The sequence below is a fragment of the Numida meleagris genome, unplaced genomic scaffold (genome assembly GCF_002078875.1).
Source record: "Numida meleagris isolate 19003 breed g44 Domestic line unplaced genomic scaffold, NumMel1.0 unplaced_Scaffold180, whole genome shotgun sequence".
In the NCBI taxonomy this organism is placed as follows: Eukaryota; Metazoa; Chordata; class Aves; order Galliformes; family Numididae; genus Numida; species Numida meleagris.
The window spans coordinates 862,055-879,093 of NW_018363597.1; the positions used below are offsets into that span (position 1 = coordinate 862,055).

At 54.5% G+C, this 17,039-nt stretch overlaps 2 protein-coding genes across 7 annotated transcripts in view; one reads left to right on the forward strand and one right to left on the reverse strand.

The window, feature by feature from the left end:
- LOC110390697 (GTPase IMAP family member 8-like) overlaps positions 1-17,039 on the forward strand; it is a 685,191-nt gene that overhangs the window by 424,779 nt on the left and 243,373 nt on the right. The gene's annotated exons all lie outside the window — the stretch shown is intronic.
- Positions 1-17,039, reverse strand: part of DHX30 (DExH-box helicase 30) — a 60,790-nt gene that overhangs the window by 17,316 nt on the left and 26,435 nt on the right. For 4 of the 6 annotated variants that reach the window (XM_021382125.1, XM_021382122.1, XM_021382121.1 and 1 more), the window contains exons 2-4: positions 13,418-13,469; positions 4,338-4,468; positions 1,288-1,398 (exon numbers count right to left, since the gene is read on the reverse strand). In XM_021382125.1, the coding sequence (XP_021237800.1) occupies positions 1,288-1,398; positions 4,338-4,468; positions 13,418-13,448 (273 nt within the window). In that variant the 5' untranslated portion in view covers positions 13,449-13,469. Of the gene's footprint in view, positions 1-1,287; positions 1,399-4,337; positions 4,469-9,644; positions 9,700-9,891; positions 10,142-13,417; positions 13,470-17,039 lie in introns of those variants that run through there. The other 2 variants (XM_021382120.1, XM_021382123.1) reach the window with 2 other exon arrangements.

Consider the following 17,039-nt stretch of genomic DNA (forward strand, 5'->3'; position numbering starts at 1 on the left):
TCTATAGCTAGGACTGCACAAGGCCTCCCACCATCAGGGTTTTCTGTTGGCTGTAGGTCTAGCTGGCAAACCACGTGGGTCAGAGCTCTGCATGCTTCATCTGTGGTTCCAGGCTTAGGGTTTTATTTTGCCTTTTTGTTGCTTGTTTTGGTTTTGTTTGCTTTCTAGCTCCAAAGTGAAAACAGCTCAGTCATTTCCCCACATTTAGGACAAGCCGTACTGCAACTGTAGGCAGAACTTTTTCCCCTTGAAAACTTCCAGGCCTTCTAAGAAAGCCAGAAACAGTGCTTTCACTGAGTGCTGAGTAGTGAGGATAAAGCAAAAGCGTGCGTCCAGTGAACGTTAGCTGAGTGAGCACCAACCGTGCTTCAGGTAAAGGCAGCCAGCAGAACAAGTTTTGCTAATCACAGGATGGAAGAACCCAGCTGAGGGAACTGCTGCTAGCTTTAAGGCTGCAATCCTTAACTTCTGAAGGCTTACCTTGAAAACTAAGCAATTACTTTTAAGTGTAGCTTTCTTGGTCTACGTGCAAATTAAAAAGTTCTTCTACTGTCAGGGCAGCTGCAGCACCTCCTCCAGGCTCCTTATAGGCAGCATTGCTCCTACTCCACAGATGAAAGGGAAACTCCAAAAAGCAAACTCACTTGCCTGGGGTTACAGACAGAATCTGTGGCAGAGCTGGGGACAGAACTACGTCTTATTCTCAGCCAGCTGCCATGTAACAACACCAAATCTTAAAGGGCAGCCTTCATAACCCTACTGCCCTTCTTTGATGCTGGCTGTGCACACATGGACCATTGCCAGCCAGAAAGAGCAGGCACATCGGCGTAACTTTAAAAAAAGAAATAGTAAAGCAGAACACACAATGGCCACGCCGTGGTTTAAGTGAAGAGGAAACTGAAGTCTCTCAAGTTACTCTGCTTGCAAATACAGACAGGTAGGTTTACAAGTGCTAGTGAACAGCAACAGCCAACGTACTGGAGGATGCCATCAATGTTCAGACCAAGACAGAAGCTGATTAAGATCTAGCACATAAAGAACAAGGACCAGAACTCTAAGAATGCAGTGGGGTCAGGCCCGGCTGCAGAAGCAAGCAGGCTTTCAAGCTCAAATGGATTCAGACAGCTGAAGACTTTGTCATCTACTCCTCACTAACAGACAGGCCAACTGAGAAGGTAAATAAGCAAAGTCAGACAAAAAATTCAGAAGGGGTATCAGCAGAACAGGCAAGGCCTGCACACTCAAAGGCTTGCTTCATCGAGCTGTGGAGGGAGAACAAAAGCTCACCTTGAAGAGCTGGCATGCAGCAGCTGCTGCCTGCCTCTCAGCATCAATCTTCTTGGTCCCATAGCCTTCTACTTCCACGTTCTTCGGCCACTTTATGTGCAAAGTGACTTTCTGAAAAGCAAAGACAGCCAGTAAAGTGAGGCAGTGCCATGTCTCTCCTTCCCCAGCAGCAGTTACTTCAAGCTCCTCCGAACTCCAGGTAAAGAAGAGAAGTAGACATGAAATTCCCAAACAAATCCGGGCCAAGCTTCACAGTGTGTCAGCAAAAAGGAATCAAGTGTCAAGAGCTCGTTACCGCAGCAATTCAGTTTCAGAGTAACTGTTCCTATGAGCAGCACAGCAACTGGGCCATGCCTGCGAAGCAGCATGCACTGTCTCAACACTTCTCCAGTTGCAATGGCAAGCAAATCTTCCTCATTACCTCACCATAACCAATTAGCAGCATAATGCACCAGTTACACAGGCTGGTAACCATATTCATCAGGCAAATGAGAACCCAGCCTTCAGTTTATCCTGCCCAACGTAGGCTATTAAGGGAACCAGCAGCTCCTCTCATACCAGCACAGTTGGTTCAAAGCAGCTGAAAAACCCAAGAGGCAAAGAACACCACGAGCTGAACCCTGCCCTTCTCAAAAAACCATTCCAAACCCAGAACTCGTTCCACTCCTGGCCCTGCTGATGCTGCAGCTGAATTTCTCTAAGGCTCAAAGGAGGGAAATGCCTACGGAATTCTCTCCCGTTGCTGCAGCAAAGATGGAAGCTGGTGTTCGGGTCCGCTGGGAAAACCCCACCTATAAGGCTAGAGGAAAGGCTCCGACTTCTCAGCAGCCTCCATCTGCCTGCCTGCCATCTGAATCCCACCTTACCCTAGGAAATTGCTGCATATTTTGCCCAGGGGCTGTGCATGACAAGGCAGACTCATTGAGCAAAGAGCTATCTCACGAAGGCCAACTTGGTGCTCATGAAAAAAGCCTTGTCCTTTTCCAACCAACACCTCTCCCCAGTTCGTCTCACCTGTCCTGCTGCCCCTACACTTTTTCCTCCTTCTTCAGTTTTGTCACTAACCCTCATTTGCTTTAGAGCTACGCAGCTGCTTGTTTCCCCTTGTTTTCTTTTCAGGATTTTTTTTTTTTCCGAAGAAATCTGAAGTTATGGTCAACATCAGCCTACGCTGAGTGCTAACAACAATTTGAACTGATTACGCGAACTAAAACAACGAGGCACTGCTTACGGCATTCCACAACATACATTAGAAAACTGCACTACTGCTTGAGGGAAAAGCAGGCAACACGAACCCACAAACAATAAAGCAACTCCGAAGCACCCATTCTGATGCACTGCCGAAAGCAGAGATGCTCGGAAAGGGGGAGGCCATGAAAACCGCCTGGGAAATTTTAAGACAGGATGTTGGTGGAAAAGGTGAATCCATCCGAACTGAAATCCTGGAATGGATGTCACAGTTCAGCTTCAGCTGGGAAGGGCTTTCTGCTCCAGAATCATAGAATTAGCTAGGTTGGGAAACACCTAGTCCAACCATCCACCTACCACCAATAACCCCACTAAACCATGGCTCTCAACGCTATATCTAAATGTTTCTTGAACACCTCCAGGGACAGTGACTCCACCACCTCCCTGGGCAGCCCGTTCCAGCGCCTGACCACTCTTTCAGAAAAGCAGTATTTCCTAATGTCCAGCCTAAATCTCCCCTGATGGAACTTGAAGCCATTCCCCCTAGTCCTGTCACTGTTACAAGAGAGAAGAGGCCGACCCCCAGCTCACTACAGCCTCCCTTCAGGAGTTATAGAGAGCGATGAGGTCTCCCCTGAGCCTCCTCTTCTCCAGACTGAACAATCCCAGCTCCCTCAGCCGCTCCTCATCAGCCCTGTGCTCCAGACCCCTCACCAGCTTCGTTGCCCTCCTCTGAACACGCTCCAGGGCCTCAATGTCTTTCTTGCAGTGAGGGGCCCAACACTGGACACAGTACTCAAGGTGGGGCCTCACCAGGGCTGAGTACAGAGGGACAAGGACTTCCCTACTCCTACTGGCAACACTATTTCTGATACAAGCCAGGATGCCATTGGCCTTCTTGGCCACCTGGGCACACTGCTGGCTCATGCTCAGCCGAGCATCAACCAACACCCCCAGCTCCATTTCCTGTACACAGTCTTCCAGCCACTCTGCCCCAAGCCTGTAGCGTTGCCTGGGGTTGTTGCGGCCAAAGTGCAGGACCCGGCACTTGGTCTCGTTGAACCTCATCCCATTGGCTTCAGCCCAGAGATCCAGCCTGTCCAGATCTCTCTGTAGGGCCTCTCTACCCCCAGGCAGATCGACACTTCCTGCCAGCTTGGTGTCGTCTGCAAACTTACTGAGTGTGCACTCAGTGCCCTCATCCAGGTCAGCAATAAAGATATTGAAGAGGACAGGCCCCAGCACCGACCCCTGGGGAACACCACTCGTGACCGGTTGCCAGCTGGATTTCACTCCAATGAAAGGGCTGGGGCCCTGGCTGTGTGACAGAAGGAGTGGAGCCCTTCAACATTGCTGCCCACCACCCAGGACGCCTGCCTGCCTCATGGCCACAACGGGGTACGAGCCCCGGATCCAAGCAGGGCTCAAACTCTTTGGCAAATTAACGTAATTAAACGTTTTAGGTTTTCTTGGGCATTCAGTCTATTAGGGCATGGAAACAACAAAACCGAGCCCTGCTAAGGTCTGAAACACAGCCCTTGGTTTTCCACTTTCTAAGGCTGTAGGCAGGCTATGTGCCTTCCTGCTGAGAAAAGCCAGTTACAGCAAGAAAAGAACTCACCCTTCCACGTTCAAAAGGAGAGGGACAGGATTTACATCTATATACTATTACAGCACGTGAAAATGGAGGAACAGGAAGGGAGAAAACCTGTCGTCTGACAGATTATCCTCCAACTACTATGTGGAATTATAACAGTGCTATAATGTCCTCTATGAAAGGGTTGCTTCCAGGTGTAGCAGCGTTCCTGGCTCGCTTTCCCTCCTGTGCACCACGCCTGCCATCCCCAGCACAACAGAGTTACCTTTTTCCTAGGCCCGTTGGTATGGATGTATACCAGTTTGTCCCTCGCATGGGAAATGCCCAGGGCCCGTCCAATCACGCTGTTGAGCAAGTTTTTCGGCTGGGGAAATTCCTTTAACAGGTCTCTGGAATCTGGAGGAAGAAAAAACAACAAAGCAACAGAAGATCTGAATGCCTTCCAACCCTTGTGCAGTCCTGTTCTGAGACGTGTAGTAACACTGCTTTGCTGCAGCACGCAGCGCACACGTCTCTAGGGTTGCAGGTAGAAGAGCAGTGCAAGTATTAAGAGCTTCACCCACAATGTCTCCAGGCATCAGCAAAACGGTGCCCAGCAGGGTGATGTCTCCTGAGCACCAAATACAAGCCAACAGCGCACATCCAAAATACCCAACGATGTTTCATCCCCAATACTTTCCCTGAAACGCAGAGGTTTTCTGTTCCCCACCCATTTAAAATAATAATGCTCTCTGCAGCACCGACCCAGCCCAGCTCTGTGACTCAGAGATGCTAAGAAGTCTCCAAACTGCTACGGGATCCTTTCCCCGCCCCCCGAAAACACAGTGCCAACAGAAAAACCAACAGACTAAATACACCTGACTGGATCTGACTGCAAATAGCCCAGCACAGAATTCAAAGCCCAGCTTAATGCCAGGAGCCGGTGCCGTTTCCTCACTACAGAGGCAGAAGAGGCTCCGTGTGTCATCCTTTGATATCCAAACCCAGCTGAGCAGTAACTGGAACAGACTCAGATATCTGCATCCTCGTCCTCACGCACACGTGTCACCGCGGGGTTAAGGCTGGGCTCTCAACCACGCGTGTTAGATCCAGTCATCGCAAATGGAAAATGCGAAATAACACTTTGGGACTTCCTGCTTCATCCCGAGTCCTTTCTTCTCGAAGCTCTCGCTTAGAAGCTGGAAACATGGTTCTGTACTACGCTGCTCAGAGAACCCCCACCCCCCCTGGCAGCGCAGGGGACCCTCGCTCCGAGCAGCAGGCCCCGTGAGACCGGGTTCAGCTCCAGGTGTCGATGGTTCCATTGCAACCCTGATCGGACAGAAAGCTCAGCTGGAAAAAACAGCACGTGGTTTTCGCTGGGTTCAGAAGCAAAGCTGCCAGCTGCACGGCCCCACAAAGCCCCAGTGGCAGCACCAGGGAACAGGAGAGGGGGACTGGCAGCAGAAACACGGCGACAGCAGCCCCTGCACGGAGCCACCTGCAGCAGCAAGCGTTCCCCCGGCAGGCAGAGCCCCGTCAGCCGGCTTCCTGCAGACCCACAGGCCTCCTCGAGGTGCAGGGTCTGCTTTTCTGGTGGCTTCCAGTTCTCTAGAGGTATTTGAGTTCCAGCCATGAGCGAGAAGTCAGCACTACACGACCGAGCCTGCTGCTAGAGCCCGGAACTGCAGGTGGAGCACCCAACCTGGGGAGGAGGAACAACCCACCCGAGGCTCTCAGGGCAACACCAGGAGCTGCCAGCACGGCCTCCTGAGAACAGTGACTGCAGTCACCACAGCCAAGATACAGGGCCCGCTTCCAGCAAGTACTGAACAGCTCTGTCATTCTCAGAGCAGCTGCACAGCACGGGAATACTGCAGGGATCTGTGCAGCACGAGCGCTCAGCGGGCAGCGTGGGGGCTGGAGGGGAGGTGGAAGAGCTGCGCTGCACCAGGGCCTGGCAGGCTGCAGGTTAAGGCAGAACAACAGCACCGTGCTCGTCACATCACCCTCCCCAGCAATGCCAAAACGCGCTGATCCAGGGCTCAGGAAAAGAAACATTACTGCTGACAGGTTCAAAAGTTCTTCCTCTGAAGCACGCAAGAACCAGCTGAATTGCAGGGAAATCGTTTCCAGAAGCCAAGAGGAGCAGATACTGCAGGAACCTGGACTCCTCGGCACACACACAGGGCCGGGTGCTGGCTCAGGGCAGTGATGCTTCAGCCTGCCAGCCACAGGGCAGTGTTAATTGAACTCCCCACAGCTGCCACCTGCTCTGCCTCCTCGCCCACACAACACCACGCAGCACTCCACGTGTTCCCACTGCTGCCGGATGGGTGACGGCATCACCGCCGCATGGGAGCACCTGCAAAGCCCTCAGGCTGCCGTTTCCCCACACACACCTGGACAATCCACAGGTGAAAGCAGCAGAAGCACTCTGTGGACGAGCAGAGTTCCTCAATCAAGGAATTCCACCTCCTAAGCACTGCCCGGGAGAGCAGGAAAATGCTTTCAGCCTTGCAGCCAATTTCCTGCGATTACACAGCAAACACGGGGCACCCCCCCACTCCCAAAGCAAGCACCACACATGTACCTGTACCTTTACAGCCCCCCCCTGCAGCAAGCACCGCTGCACTCACGCTGTCACCTGCTGAGGAAAAGTGGAGGAGCGACTGAAATCGTAGCCCTCCCACTTCTAATTTCCACCCCTGGGTCACATGGAGGGAGGAGCAGTAGCACAATTCCCCAAATGTGCCATTAAATTCACTTAATACGTGAGAAATAAATAATAACCTCTAGCAGCAGGCTGTATTATTTGGCCTCTAGTTGCTTCCCCTTTCAAGAACGCTACCCCGAGGAATGATGTGATACGGAACAGATGGAGGCAAGACATACATTATTTTTAAATGCCCAGAAAAAAAAAAACACATTTACTTAAGGACTGAACCAATCTCTCAGATTCTGAGGTGACTCCTCAGCAAGGACTAAATATCGAAGTCATTCCCAGGCAAAGAACAGGATCTCTAAATAACAAAGCCTAGCCTTGCAGATCAGACTCGGAATTGCCAACTGAGACACAATGTCTTCTTCCCAGCTGACAAAGCCAGATTCAGCAGCACCATCTGACGCACCAACAGCGACTCGGAGCCTTGATGGATTGCCCTCAGCCCATTCTTATCCTGAAATCGGGAGCTGAAAGGATCTTTCTTTGCACGAAGCCGTGCCACGCTCGTAGTTTTTAAAGAGACAATTCCCAGACTGCAGCGCTGGATTTGCAGAACGTTTCCTCCCCTGGCAGATTGGATTTCTTGGCACCTTCATCCAAAGAGCGCACGAATCCTCCGACTGCTGAGAGCGGATATTTGGGTAGGAAGCCCATTCCAGGGAGCGTAGCTTAATACTCCCAGAACGAAACAGAGCTGATTTTCATGCGCAGCTCCAAGCCAGAAGCACACACCATGTCTAGAACCTCAGCTCCAAGACCATGAATACCAAAAGCCTGCCTCGGATAACAGACAAATCAGTGTGGGTTTATCAAAAGAAGCCAATTAACTCATTTCTGTTCCTCTAAGTCAGAGAGTACTGAAGCTTAGCTCGATTGTGGAAGTCGATGGTTAATTCCAAGCAACATTGAAGAAAAAGGAAAAAAAAAGCAAACTGCTATGTGTAGTGCAAGCCTTCCATTACCCTCAGCACACCTGACACAAAGACACCACCGGGTACAGCAGGAGCACAAACCAAATGCCCTGCAGCCTCGTTCAGGGAAGGCAGAGGAGCATTACATCCATTTCAGCAGTTTTTACCTTCCCCCAAATTCTCTTCCCCGAAGAAGCAATAAAAAAAAGCATCCCTGGAGAAGCAACAAACGAGCAGCAAGGACAAACTATTAAACACAGCGCCCATCGCGACGTGAGCCCCGCGCTAATACATTCATCTCAGCGAAGAATGCTCCCAATACATCAACAATCCAGGGCGAGAAGAAAGCTGAGTGGCTCCATGAGAGCACTTCACAAGGAAGTGGCCCAGGCACATCTTCCTAGGCAGAGATGGAGAGGGCAGTTCAGGCTGGAGCACACCAACACAATATTACCTCTTTCCTTTAGCGACCTCGACCAAGGCTCCTTCCAAGTACAAAGTAATAAAGAACAAATGCAGTCTCGCCTAAGCAACAACAAGAACGGCTAGAACTGATAACCACAGCAGGGAACTGAAGGACTGACGGGCAGCCTCCACTCTCAGGTCCTCCAGACTCAGCCGCAGCGCCCGCCTCTGAGCAGGGGAGCAGGCCACATGCGCCCGAGGTTCAGGCAAACCTCAGTTCTTCTGTGATAGTGAGATGGCAGATGGAACCAGCTGCAGAGAAGGATTCCTTCTCACAGCAGAGGGGTCAAGACCACGCACATCTCAGCAATGAGCGAGAGGTGCCACAAGGCTGGTGAGCAGGCAGAGGAGCTGCCCTCAGCACAGACCCTGCTCTGACATCCCACTGCTCGGGCCAATGAAGCGAAGCACTAGATGTTAGAGCCAATATAACTGCCATTTTTAAAGCTAGCCTCAGATCCCAGTTTATTTTTCCATATCGGCTGTGGTATCCATGTCCAGTAACAATAGCAGTCAAGTGTGGATAGCTAACAAAGTATCAGCTTGTTGAAGGCAGAGGGCTTGCCCCCATGAATAGGTTTTTAAAGTAACTTTTATCATCCCTGCATGTTCAAGCTGCAGCTGGGCAGGTAGGGCAGACCCACAGTGAGGCCCTTGGGGATGTTCTGTTCACTTCTCTGACACAAACCAACGTGGAGCTGCTGGAGGGGGTCCAGAGGAGGGCCGTGCAGATGCTCAGGGGATGGAGTATCTCTACTATGGGACCTGGTGGTGTTTGGCCTGGGGAGGAGAAGGCTCCGGGAGCCCTGCAGCCTTTCAGTCCTTACCAACAGGAGGGAGGCAGACTTCTTACTTGGTCTGATAGGGACAGGACATGGAGGAATGGTTTTAAACTAAAGCCACTGGAGCTCACGAAACCTTCAAGATAAAGCTCTGCAAAGCTTCTGAAACTCTGAACCCAAAGAACTCAAAATCGCAGAATCGCACAGAATCACAGAGCCACAGGGGTAGGATGGACCCCTGGAGGTGCCCCAGTCCAACCTCCTGCTAACGCAGGTTCCCTAGCGCAGGCTGCACAGGGAAGCATCACAGAGCATCCCCACTTGGGGGGGGATCCGCAAGAACCACCGAGCCCAGCTCCTGGCTGCACACAGCGCTACCCAAACGCCCGAGAGAAAACTACAAATAAAGAATAGATGCTGAGAGGGGAGGAGGAAAGGAAGTCTAGAACACAGAAGGAGGGAGGAAAAAAGAAAATTAAAAAAAAAAAAGAAGTGAAAAAGCTTTAACGTATAACCGACCGGACGCGCACAGGGGAGGCCTGCAGCCCGGGGTGCGGAGCCTCACACCAACGCCGTCCGCGAGCGGCCCCGGCACCGCACGGCTCTGCCCTCCCCGCGGGGCTGCCCCGGCCCGGCCCCTCCGCGCGACCTTGAGGCGCTCGGCCCGGCCCAACAAAGAGCCGCACCGAGGCCCCGCCGCCCGCCGGTACCTGCGCCGCCGCCCCCCGCCTGCTCGCCCGCTCCGCGCATCCCGGGGGCTCCGTCCCGCGACGGCCGCGGCCTGGACCGGGCGGGCTGGCGGGCGGGTGCGCGCACGGGAGGGCCGCGGGCGCGCGCACGCCGCCTCCAACCCCAACCCCCCACACCTTCCCCCCGCCGGCCCCGGGCAGCGGGCTCGCTCCTCCCTTCCGCTGCGTTCGGGGCCGGCTGCAGCCCCCCCCGGCCGCCTCTCCTCACCCTTCACCATGGCGGTGCTCTGCTCCTCGGCGCCCGGAGGAAACGGCTGCTCCTCCTCGTCCTCCTGCCGGGCCTCCTCCAGGCCGTCGGGCTCCGCTAAGCGGGTGCAGAGCCCCCGCGCCCCGCGGTAGCAGCGGCCGAGGCGCAGCGGTCCGCCCGAGCCGCAGGCGGCCGCCGCTTGCAGCAGCAGTCCCAGCGCCGCCATCTTGAGGCCGCCCGGTGCCGGCTGCGGCCGGCGGTGGCGCTCGGAGAAGGGGGGATAGGGCGCCGCCTCCCCGCTACAGCGCCCCCCGGCGGAGAGAGGGCGCGGAGGACTCGACGTGGAGGACCGAGAAACGGAGGGAAAGAAAAGGAGCAAAGAGGGAAGGAAAAAAAAAAAAAAAAAAGGAAAAAAGGAAAAAAGGCCGCGGCGTCGTGCGGCTGCCGAGGGGCTCCGCTGCTGCCTCCTACAGCCACGCGGTGCCGATGGTTCGCCCCATGCACCGAAGCCCGGACCCAAATAAAGACGTTTCCGTCCAGCAATCCCCGGCAGCCCGCTGCCACAAGCCGGCATTCCTCCCCATTGTGCGCGCATCCCGCGAGCACGGGCACCACGCACCTGCACAGCCACCCCGTGCAGCAGGCACAGAGCTTCGGTTCGGAGGGATCGGGGGCTGTTGTGAGCTTGATTTGGGGCATTTTGTGGAAATAGCCTCAAAACAGAGCGCGGTCACGCGCCCCAGGAAGGCTCTCCCGCACTCCTCGCACACTGACAGGCAAAGTGCCCTCTCTGATTGCTGTTATAAAGCCAGAACAAGCGAGAAAGGGAAATCCAGGGGCTGCCCCACAGCTGGAGCATCACCACGGGTTCCTCGCTGCCTTCATCCACACCCACCCGCGCCTCGCACGCCTGCGGGCTCTGCCCTGCGCGTCCAAGTGAGCTCGGTGCCAGGACCGAAGGCTGCTGGCAGCACACCCCTGCTAACGCCGCTGCTGAACAGCTGGGCGCAGAGGAACCTGGGGGGGCCCGCACCTGGGGAGGAACAACTGCAGCATCAGAACCCAGCTGGGGGCTGAGCTGCTGGGGAGGAGCTCTGCAGAGAAGGAGCCGGGGGTCCCGGTGGACGGACGGCTGACCGTGAGGCAGCAGCGTGCCCTTCTGGGCAAGAAGGCCCACGGCACCCTGAGATGACAGCGCGGAGCGGGGCCAGCAGGGCAGGGAGCTGCTGCTCCCCTCTGCTCTGCCCTGGGGGGGCCACGTCCCGAGTGCCGCGCCCGGTGCGGGGCTGCCCAGCTCCAGGCAGATGGGAACTGGTGGGGAAAGCCCAGCGGAGGCTGCGGGCGGGGGGGGCCTGGAGCAGCTCATGGCGGGGGCAGGATGAGAGCCCCGGGGCTGTGCACCTGGAGGAGAGAAGGCTGAGGGGATCTGAGCAGTGTGGGCGGGTGGCAGGGGGAGGGGACCGGGCTCTGTTGGGTGCTGCCCAGCACTGGGACACGGGGCAGCGGGCACAGACTGGAACACAGAAAGTTCCACCTGAACGTGAGGAAGAACTTCTTTCCTGTAAGGGGGGCAGAGCCCTGGCACAGAGCCCAGAGGGGCGGGGGATCTCCTTCTCTGGAGATGTCCCAAACCCATCTGGACACTTCCCTGTGCCATCCACTTTAGGAGGAGTTGGACTGGGGGATCTCCAGAGGTCCCTTCCAACCCCCACGGCCCTGTGCCACCAGCACAGGTCACTTACAGCCCCGGACAGCAGCGCCATCCCCCCCCCCCACGCCTCTCTCCTTCCTGCTTTCAGGCTCCACATGAATGACCCAAGGTCTCAGGCAGAAAGCACTCAGTGCAGCAGTGCTGCCAGAAATCCAAACACTACAGGGAAGTTTTAGTTTTAAAAACACCTGAATTATTTCTATATCAAATTATCTATCAGTTGTGTTATCCCTGGCTGCAGCGTACGCCTGCGACTCCCATCACGCCGCGTGCTTCTGTACAGCAGACGCTGGTTGTATGTCCAGTGCCTTGTTACGTGGGGAATATGTTGTGCGTGAGCCAAAATGTGATGTGAATGGCTGTTTAAACACCAAGAGGAAAGATTTCTTTTTTTAAATCAGAAGGAGAAATCCCCAATAAGCCACAAAAGGACTAACAAGGTTAGACAGAGCTGTACAGAGCCTGTATTCCCCAGGAAGAGCTTCAAGAAGCAGAAAGCCATCCAACAAAATCCCCTATGGGAAAACCTATGGAAGGGCACACATATATGGGCATCTGAAAAGAGTCTTACAGCACCAAACTGGCCTTTTCCAATCTCTGTACAGTGATTTGTCTGCGTACAGCTCTTTACTAAAGCCAACCAAAAAGCGAAAGAACAGATCTTGAAGCAGCACCGGGATAAAACCAAGAACCCTATGGGAAGGAACCGACGGCTGGAGATTAAACCACAGTGATTAAAATCAAAACAAGCAGAAGAAAATGATACAGAAGGCACGTGTCTGAGGGAAATCACAGCAACACATAGTTGGAGGGAAGGAGAAACAAGGGAGAGGATGCTGGAAGGCAGCGTGCTGGCATGTGGAGTCAGGCAGGAGTAGGGCTAGCAGTCTGTCACTGCAAGTAATACAACAATCACCTTACGAGCACAGCACGGCCCCTGTCCGGCCACCACAAACCACCAGCCCGCACAGGAAAGGTTCCTCAAACCTCAGGGATGGGAGGCAGCGATCCAGCACCGGCTCGGCCACGCTGGAGTGCTTCTGTCCATTCTGTGCTCCTTATTTTAAGGCCAAGTCACGGAAATCAAACAAGAATGAACGACGCAAAAAACCCGGCAGTGACTAGAGGGATTCCTTAGGAAGAAGTGAGATCTACGTGAAGAGGTTGGCAAAGCAATGAGAGGAGAAAACATGAGAACAACTGAGAAATACTTCTAGTATGCAAACACCGAGGAGAAAGCACTGACTGAGCGGGTACAAAAGGACGCAGCTACGTGCAGGATGAAACACAGGAGGCAAAAAAAGCCCTTCCTCGGAGCTAACACCTCCCTGTTCAGCTTCACTCCTCCAAGCCCACGTTGCCAGTTATTGGATGACACAACAGGGCCTTCCCCTTTCCAAATTCTGGGGTCCCCCCGGCGCTCCCTGGCACTGGGTGCACCCCACGCGCAGCACTCACTCATGCAGCACTTACTGGGGTGCCACACCACCAAGAGACAACTCAGTCACGGTGCCTGCAACACCTGCTCTCACAAGCTGCACGCAGAGCAAGCTGAAAGTCTGGGGCCCCCCTCAGAGAATGGAAAGTGTGTGGCCAATGTAAAATTTGGCGCTGTGTGTTACCTGCATCACCACTGCTAGCTCAGGGTACCTTCGTGTCTGCTTCCTTTTGGTCCCCAGTGCATTGAGAAGGAAGCCTGGCTGTGGGACAAACCTCCCACTGCCTTGCAATAGAGAAGGACTGCTCCTTGGAAGTGAATTTTCGTAAGGAAACTGCCAAAGCATTAAATCTCTGCACAAATTAAAAACAACAGTTGAAGATCGTCTCGGTCCTTACCTTTAAGGGAATTCAATGAGAACATCTCCATCACAGCAGAAAGCGTCGATTCCTAGGAGAGCAAGAGCAGCAAAAAGAAACAGCAAAGTTAGAATTCACGGTCCCTTTGAGACGTTTAAAGCCTTCAGCACTCGTGAAACTGGATGGCTTTAGTGCAAAACAGAGCTGAAAGTCCTCGCCGAGCTCCACCTTGGAGCTTCTGACCTGCCTGTTCCACCCGAACCGTGCCTGCTCCCCCTGAACTGTGCCTGCTCCCCCTGCTGCCCCGGGGTAAGCGGTGGCTCTGCACCCAGAGGAGGGGCTCTGCAGGTCCGGGCTCTGCTCTGCACCCTGTTTTCACCAACCCAAGTCAGAATGCCCCAGGTAGGGAGAGCACCACCGCTATCCCTCCCTTACAGCAAAGCCAGTCAAGGATGAGACGCGTCCTTTTGTTAACTGCTGGAATTATATTCCACTATTTTGTTTTCTTATTAAAATTACTACGGTAAGGAACAAGGAAGCCAGCCAACTTGGTTTAAGAGTTCCTCATTGCGCGCTTGCAATGCCTTCACCCTTGGGCATCCCGTCTAACAGCAGCGAGGCCTTTCCAACCAAGGGCGAGGGCAGAGCCACCCCAGCCCACGCTAGCGGCCATTCCTGCGCACACCCCACGAACACCTGGCAGCTGTTCTGCTTTCCAATGATTCGCTTTTGCTTTCAGTGAAACTAATGCCAAAATGAGTGTTTACTTCAGCGACAGCCTCAGACGCTGCCGCTGTGCTCAGACCCGGCTCCGCTGACAGGACGCGTGCAGCTCCCTGCGGGCACACGGCAGCACTCGTGCCTCCCTGACCCATCCACAACAGGCATCTTGGCTGCATAAAACCCGCTCACTCGACTGCTTCAAACGAGAAGTCGAACGTGTTGCAGCAGCAGTCGGGGCGGCTGAGGAACGCAGCCGTGGCCCAAATTACTCGCTGCGCTGCACAGAGCTGCTGCGGCAGCCAAGCAAGGTTCTCCAGGCTGAAGCATCCAACCACGGAGCAACGCTACGGGGAAACACAACGTGCAGCGCAGAGTGACCAGGCACCCGCCCCACGTCCCCTCCTGCCTCAGCTCGGAGCACAGCTCCTGAAGCCAAGAGCTTCCGATGAACGGAGTCCAGCCTTATTCCAACACAGAAGCGCAGGTCTCGAAGTTGTTGGAGAAACAGCATGGGTACGATGTGGAGCGTGGCAAAATGTTCTCAAACCGAAGTTACAGAGGCACCGGCAACACCTCCCTCCCACGTTTCTAAGCATGAGAAAACTGGGGAAGCCGTCCGCTCGCAAGCACACTGACTTCACTCCAAGAACACTGGGAGTTGGTCAACAGCAGCGCTCTGGGGCAATGAACTGCTCAGGCAGAGACAAGCAAGGCTCACCCACAGAGAACTGAGAAAGAGAACGAAGAACGTCCCACCAACACGGGTGGGCAGAACGGCACCTCCATGAACAGGCGCGAGATAAAGTGGAAGGAAGCGGTCATTGGAGGAACAAGAGAAAAATACCAACCCCGTGTCAATGAGCTTACAAGATGAGCAGCTGGGTGCCCCACTGACCAGCAATAACTCCCCAGCTGAGATGGGGCAACCAATGGGCAACCAGCAACAGACTCAGGTCCAAAGGAGCTGGGGGCAGCCTGGGTGGGAAGAACAGAGGCGTGGGGAAAGGAAACAATCCAGGCAAGGCCTAGGAACAGAATGCAGGTCTAGCTGATGAGCAGTGATTTCATACCACGTGGAGGAGTTCAGGCACTTCAAGCCTGTGCATCCACATGGATACAGCCAAAGCAGAGAGTAACTGGAACCAGTTACTAAGAGATCAAGCCCAGCAACAGCAGCACCGGATTACTTGGGACCAGATGTGGTGGATCTGAACACAGGGATCTCAAATATGGAATCATCTGTTTTAGCACAGCCATCTGGAAATCTCAGCTTTTTGATGTTTCTAAAGACCTCAAAACCAAAAAGAGTCAAACTATTACAGGAGCTGCTTCACCATGCCTTGACTTGAAGGGGATGCACAAACATCACTGAAAGAGGGAGAATTTGGAAGGCTCAAAATACATTCTGCTGGGCCCCGATGATGGGTGGAAGATGCGGGTGTCCAAGGACAGGGGATTTACAAAGATGGAGAAGGGATCACCTAGTCCAACCCCCCCGCTTCGAGCAGGGTCACCTGGAGCACATTGCTCAGCATCACATCCAGGCAGGTTTGGAATATCACCAGGGAGGGACTCCACAACCTCTCTGGGCAACGTGATGGCACGGGATTCCCGTGGACAAAGTGACGATCTATTTGGGATGAGAAACAACCATGCATGATGACAATATCGGAAGGCAAAGCGCCTTTGTGCCTCATACTTGGCAAAGTACTAGAACCCCAGAGGGCAACAGAGATGCTAAAAATTTGTTAGTAATAGACTTAATGCCCCTACTGCAAAGGGGAAGAATGAAGCCAGCGAATGCGGACAACTGAAACGCAGATAAAACCTCAGGGCCTGGGAATTGGGTCTTTGTTGGGTTTCTTTGATCTGTTTGGAAATTGCTACATGCACGGATGAGGAGAAACCACATCCACCCTCAGTGTGCATCACAGAACTTCTGGTTATCCTAGAATAGGTAAGGTTGGAAAAGACCACTGAAATCATCCCGTCCAACCATCAGTGGGTTGTGGCCCACTCTGGGATCCTGGCAGTGCACAAAGAGGTCCATCCCAAAGTCTTTTGTCACGAGAACGAAGGCGAAACGATGCTGTTCTGCATATGGCTCACTCCCAATGGGCCACCTGTGCTGGGATCCATGAAAACAAAGACTTTCTGCTATGTGGGCCAACGGCGCATGGCGTCCTTGCTACAAATATTTCTTTACCAGCCCTAGTCATAGAATCCCTGGAGGCATTCAAGGCCAGGTTGGACATGGCTCTGGGCAGCCTGGTCTGGTGGTTGGCGACCCTGCACTCAGCAGGGGGGTTGAAACTCGATGATCTTTGAGGTCCTTTTCAACCAGGCCATTCTGTGATTCTATGATTCTATGAATCATTAAGGCTGGAAAATCATCAAGTCCAGCCATTAACCAACCATCAACCCATCCCTGCCACGTCAGCTCACAATACCACAGAAAAGATTGGAGAAGACCTCCGGGATCCTCAGGTCCCAGCCCGACCCATCCCCACCGTGCCCACTGACCACGTCCCCCAGTGCCACATCCCCGCGGTTCGGGAACACCTGCCGGTGCCCGGGCGGTGGTTCTGGATGCTGACTCCCAGCTCCCTGGCAGCACGTGCCGGTGCCCGCCCGCTCGGTGGGAGCAGCGCAGTCTCCCTGGACGCAGCCCGACCCCCCTCCAGGCCGGCCCTGCCCCACGCCGTGCCGCCCCGCCGCCGCCCCACGTCCCGCGGCTCCGAGGACCGCTGAAGCACGGGGGTGGCCCGGCCGCCGGCTGTCCGTGAGGACATTCCCGTGGGTTCCGTGGGGACCGCGGAGGAAAACGGTCTCACGCAGAACCCCGGAACGGGCCGGGGGCAGGGCGGGAGGCACGGCCGCGCTCGGCGGCGGAACCGAGGGCGGCACGGAGCGGGGGACCGGCGCGGCACGGCCCCCG